Here is a 6,000-nt window from a genome sequence, read left to right as displayed (position 1 = left end):
GAAGAGCTCGACCTCGTTGACTTAACACTGCTCTGAAATCTTACCCCCTTCGTAACTTTTTATTTTTTAGAGCCCATATTTTAAAAAAAGAATAACTTATGATTGTCAGGTCCCCAAACCAATCTTTTTCTCAAATTTGCGTTTCCTGCGTTATTTTGTTTTGTTTTTCCGAGATCTAACCACGAGCTCGGTGTATTTCCACCAAGAGTATTTATGAGTGTAAGAGGGTAGTAATAGTCACCACCCTTCTGGAAATTCTGTCCGTGGGACCCAAAGATCCCTCGCGCATCCACCCCCGGCAACCGGGCGAGCGCAGGACCCCGCGACCTCGCCGCACCACCCCCACCGACCGGGACACCTTGGCCTCGCCCCCTCGTGGCGCCCCGCCCACTTCGGCGTGCCTCACGCTGGTGCGTCCTTCGCCGGGTCGCGGCCCCGCCCCCTCCGCGCCGCCCCGCCCCGCCCCGCCCCGCCCCGCCCCTACGCGGCTGCTCGCGGCGGCCGCCGCCCTCCCCCGGCCCAATGGCGCGGCTGCCGCGTCAGTGATGTGAAACCTGGCTCAGGCTCGTCCGGCCCCCGTCCCGCAGCCCATTACACCATCCGCCGCGGCATCCGCTGCAGCTGCTGTAGCCCGCGCAGCCAGGGAGGGCGGGAGGCGTCTCGGCGTGGCGGGGCGGGGCGAACGGCGCGGCCGGATTCATTCCTGTGGGGCGCGGGGCATGGAGGAGCTGTGCGGCTGCAGGCGGAGCAGGCCGGCTCGGGCGGCGGCGCGGACAACGGTTTCAATTTAAGGGGGGCGGCCCGAGCCCGAGCGGCCAGCGGCGGTGGGGAGGACCAGCCCCCGGGCAGGTAGTGGTGGCGGCGGGGGCCTGCCGGAGCCCGGGCTGCGGCCTGAGGCGCCCGCGGGGAGGCCTGGGCGGGAAGGGGAAGGAGGGCGCCCCCGGCAGCGGGCGGCGGGCCGGAGGCCCCCAACTTCGGCGGCCCGGCGGGCGAGGGTCGTGGTCGCTCGGGGAAGGGGCGGCCGGGGTCCGGAGAAGGTGGCGGTGAAGGTTACGGAGGGGCGCGGGGTCTGGGGGAACCTGCGATCCCTTGCGGGGTGGGGGGGGGGGGGAACCAAAATGGGGCGGGCGAAGTTAGAGAGAAGGCGGCCGGATTTCCTGAGAGCTTCGAGTAGTTTTAAAGGAAAGCGAACCTTGTCGGGCGAGGGCTTTGGCGTTGGCTGGCCGCGGTTTGTCGTGGCCGACCTTTTTGTTCCTTCTCGAAACCCATTCTGGCCACAGCGAGGCCTTCAGTCTCGCGCCCTTGGCTCGCTCCCCTCTGCAGATGTGAGGAAGAGAAACATTTCTGAACCCGCGTCCCTCGCCGCTTTCGGGTGCACTCTCCCTGGGCGTGTGCAAAGCAAAAACTAGAACAATGCTGGGCTGCTCTGGAGGCGAGAAAACCCGGTCGCCTGTAGTGTTTCAGCTTACCGTATATAGACAAGAAACTGCCTCCCACCAAACCAAAACATTTGGGTCTGTGTGTAACCTTTTTGTAGTCTTTCCCACCGTGTTTTGGTGGCTTGAGTTGTCCCTTAAGTATGGGACTATCCGGCCCCCTCCCTCCCCCTAGGAGTAGAAATTGAGAAAACCTAAACAGTGTTTTTGCCTTTACCTATGGAAAACTCACAAATCCCCCCCCCCCCCCCTTTTTTTCTTCCTTTTCCTAGTTTGGTGCTCTGGTTTTCAGATGTTGGAAGGCAGTAAGACAGAACACACTCTGCGTGGTTTTATATCCGTTTGGAGTGCCGTGATTAACATTGAACTTTGGTTCCTGTAACTCTTGCCTGTGTCCGTAGAGTTAGGCTGGGGCTTTGCTTTGAAGGATAAAAAAAAAAAGCGCAGCCAGCTCAACCGGACATAAATGGATCTAAAGACCGCAGTGTTTAACGCAGCTCGGGATGGCAAACTCCGGCTTCTCACCAAGTTGTTGGCAAGCAAATCCAAAGAGGAGGTTTCCTCCTTGATCTCCGAAAAAACGAATGGGGCCACGCCACTCCTGATGGCCGCCAGGTACGGGCACCTTGACATGGTGGAATTCCTCCTAGAGCAGTGCAGTGCCTGCATAGAGGTCGGGGGCTCCGTCAATTTTGATGGCGAAACCATCGAGGGGGCCCCGCCGTTGTGGGCCGCCTCTGCCGCGGGACATCTGAAGGTGGTTCAGTCTTTGTTAAATCATGGAGCGTCCGTCAACAACACCACTTTGACCAATTCAACCCCTCTCCGAGCCGCCTGTTTCGATGGCCATTTGGAAATAGTAAAGTACCTTGTGGAACACAAAGCCGATTTGGAAGTATCAAACCGCCACGGGCATACGTGCCTGATGATTTCCTGTTACAAAGGACACAAAGAGATTGCGCAGTATTTACTCGAAAAGGGGGCAGACGTTAATAGAAAAAGTGTCAAAGGTGAGTGCAGCCTCTTCGTTTCTGTGTTTTAAGTGTTTACCATCGTTTTCAGGAAGCTGGATGCATCACTGTAAACAGTGGGCGTTGAGTCAGCCCACATTGACAGACCTGTTCCGGCTAGGTGTCCCTTCCAGCATAACCTTGTTGGTTGTTTCTCTGATGTTTGAGAATACGCTGAATGAGTGTGATAACAAGCCCTCAGTCGCTGTGTTAAGTAGCATTTTCCGTCTCTTATTTGGAGTACTCTCCAATTCCCGGGTTCCCCAGACTTACAGGGGATGTTAGTGACAGTTGACCTGAGCCTTTAGGCTTGTGTTCAGTCTACTTGAGAATATACTTCAAGGTAACGTATTTTTTTTTAGCCTAGATTGTTTTGTTTTTTGTTTTCTGTTTTTGTTTTTTAAAGAACGCCGGTGTAGTAGAAACTACTATATTTAGTGACTCATTGGCTTGTGTCTTGGGTAGGCATTGCATTTGTTATTTTGTCAGGGAAGGCCAGGCCACACTGACCTGGAAGGATTAATGTCAGTGGAAAAAGAAAATCTGTCCCCTTCTTCTCTTAATTTATTGTGTGGCCAATAGAAAACCCTTTCACGTTGAGCATGTATTAAATATAGCGAGAGAGAAAACAGATTTTAAAATATGCTACAAAACTGAGCACAGAACAAGGCGTGGATTTGTTGGCTGGCAACAGTGTCAACACCTTTGTGGAAAAGAAGGGCTCAGGTTCACAACTGTGTGTAATTTGCAGGGATGTAATAAACCTAAAGCAGCAAATGATAGTTGCGAAGCTTTTTTTTTTTCCCTAAACTCTCCAAGACAGCTGTTTTGATAGCATATTTTGATGCTTGGAACCTTTTTTTTTCCCCTTCAGCATGTTTGTTTATACAATAGCAAAGTGATTCACAGCCCAATTTAAAAAAAAAAAAAAAAAACTATTAAAACTTAAAAGGAGACTACACACATGGAATGAAAAATTCAAACAATTCAAATTGATTTCCAGTGTTTACAATGAGACAGAAGTCTGATTTCTAGACCTCCAGCCCCCTGCAGCCTCTGTTTGTAAGCACTCTCCCTGTTTTTGTGTGTTCTAGAGATAGTCCCTGCGATGACAGTATACTTGTCTATGTCTCTTCCTCCCTCTTTCCCTTCTGTTAGTTGATGCATATTACTTTGTTGTTGTTGTTGTTTTTAAACCTTAAATTATCTTGGACGTCATTTGCTGCAACACACAGAACTGCCTCATTCTGTTTCGTGGCTACACAGTATTTCATTGTATCAATATACATAATTTATCTAGGCCCTGTTGATGGACAGTTAGGTCATATCCAATATAAGCAGAGCTTCTGTGAATATTCTTAAACAAAAGTGTGGCTTTGCACACTGTGTGAGAATAGCTGTGTTATAAATACTTATAAATGGAATTGCTGAATCAAAGGGTGCATTTATCATTGTGGGAGCCTCTGATTGCCTTTTGGAGAGCCTACACCACACAATTAAGGGACACTACATAGTTATTGGACATAATTCACTGAAATTAGTATGATCTTTTTAAAAAAGGCAGGCTCACTGATTTTCTGTAAATTTTTTTTGTCAGAGAAAATATAAAAATCTCACAAAATTCCACTTATAGACAATCCTTTCGAAAAATATTTCTGAATTTATCATAGAGATACATGTATGTAATTTTATTATATATGCTCTTGTTCTGTAACCCTTTTTTTAGCTTAATAAATAATATCTGTAATGTCACTGATTACAGCTTTTTAATTTCAGTAGCTGCATACTCTCCTAATGGAGGGTTATCTTGCTTCTGTCTTTTCAGTAGGATAAAAAAATGTTCCTGTAGACATTCTTTCTTACACATTTTTTCATTTGTTCTTGCTTGTCTTTGAGGTGGGTTGTTGGCTCAAATGACATAATGACATTTTTGTTTGTTTTCAACACTCATTCTTTTAAAGAAAGGCTGTTTTAAGAGGACAGTTACTGCTTACGTGACCAGGTTACCATGGGAAATGCTTTGAAATTGTAAGTAGCTGAGAGAGGGTTAAAAGGTATGGCTGCTTGGGGCGCCTGGGTGGCTCAGTTGGTTGGGCCACCTGACTTCTGTTCAGGTCATGGTCTCACTGTGAGTTCGAGCCCCACAGCTCAGAGCCTGGAGCCTTCTTCTGATTTTGTGTCTCCCTCTCTCTGCCCAGCACCCCCCCCCCCCCTAAATAAAATAAATAAACATCAAAAACAAAAAACAAAAGGTATGGCTGCTTGTTTAGGCTTGTTGGATTTGTTGTTTCTTTCGTTTGGGTTTTTTATTCATTAGCCTAATAATACACAGTTTGTTAAACTTACATATTTAAGTAAAATTGTTTTAAACCCTTAGGTCATTGGAGAGATGAGTCCTGGTACTGTTTCTCTTATGGTTTTCAGAGGTTCTTTGTCTACTTCTGGAGACAGAATGTGTGAGACACCTGTGCCCTAAGCAGATCACATTTGTGTGAGCATTTTCCCCTAGTAAACTGTGAGTGGTATCTCCCTCGATTACCTTTGCTCTTTCGGAAGAAGGTTCCTTTTATCACCATCATCACATAGCTTTGCATGTGAGGACATGTATGCTGCCTCTTTTGGTCAAATGATCTAATTCTAGAGTTGTTTTTTCCTGCTGTATCAGTATCTACCACTTGTGGCTTTTACAAAAAATTACACTTAACATGAGAAAAGAATTTTGTACCAAAAATTATTTTCAGATAGCCTCCTTTATACATATATATGTATGTATGTGTATATACACGTATGTATATACATATATGTGTACATATACATATATACGTACATGTACACATATATGTATATATATACACACACATATACATACAAATATAGTATTTTAAAAATATATATAACATGTATCACTTTGTGTGCATTTCTTTTACCTGTCATGGTGTCTTTTAATTTCAACAGTGATTTTTTTTTAAGTTTACTTATTTATTTTGAGAGAGAGAGAGAGAGAGAGAGAGAGAGCGTGAAATGGCATAAGTGGGGGAGGGTCAGAGAGAGAGAGGGAGAGAGAGAATCTCAAGCAGACTCTGCACTGTCACATGGAGCCCAATGTGCGGCTTGAACTCATGAAACTGAGCCGAAACCAAGTCAGATGCTTAATCTGCTGAGCCACCCATGCACCCCTTGACAGCGATTCTTAATGAAAATTGGAGGCTGATTAAAGTATATATGTACCCTCCCCCACTCTGATCCTGAAGCTTCCATTCCTTGATAATCACTCTCTTACTGACTCTAGATTGTTTTATGGGTTAATGCATAATAAAAAAGCAGGAACCAGTTGAATCTAAGGGGAACATTGGAGAAGGATCTATGCGATAGAACATCAAGAAAGGATTCTGCCCCCCTCCCCCCATTTTTCCTCCTGTCCAAAAAGTGGAAAAGACTGGTGAGACTAGGGATAAAATAGAATAATTTCTTAGGAAATTGTGTGTGTTCACTGTTGGAAATGGTTCTGAAGAAAGAAGACACTGGCAGATTATGCTTGGTCTGCCTAAATACAA

At 46.6% G+C, this 6,000-nt stretch overlaps 1 protein-coding gene across 1 annotated transcript in view; it reads left to right on the top strand.

Moving 5' to 3' along the window:
* The first annotated feature begins 668 nt into the window (after nt 1-668).
* The window catches only part of FEM1C (fem-1 homolog C), a 28,289-nt gene continuing 22,957 nt past the window's right edge, over nt 669-6,000 (top strand). The window contains exons 1-2 of the mRNA XM_040444264.1: nt 669-849; nt 1,709-2,446. Coding sequence (XP_040300198.1) covers nt 1,903-2,446 — 544 coding nt within the window. The 5' untranslated portion in view covers nt 669-849; nt 1,709-1,902. The remainder of the gene's footprint in view (nt 850-1,708; nt 2,447-6,000) is intronic.

This window comes from Herpailurus yagouaroundi, unplaced genomic scaffold (assembly GCF_014898765.1).
Source record: "Herpailurus yagouaroundi ecotype Mexico unplaced genomic scaffold, PumYag 192, whole genome shotgun sequence".
Taxonomy (NCBI): domain Eukaryota; kingdom Metazoa; phylum Chordata; class Mammalia; order Carnivora; family Felidae; genus Herpailurus; species Herpailurus yagouaroundi.
The sequence above is the reverse complement of the archived record's forward strand: the minus strand, read 5'-3'. Positions and strand labels throughout refer to the sequence as shown.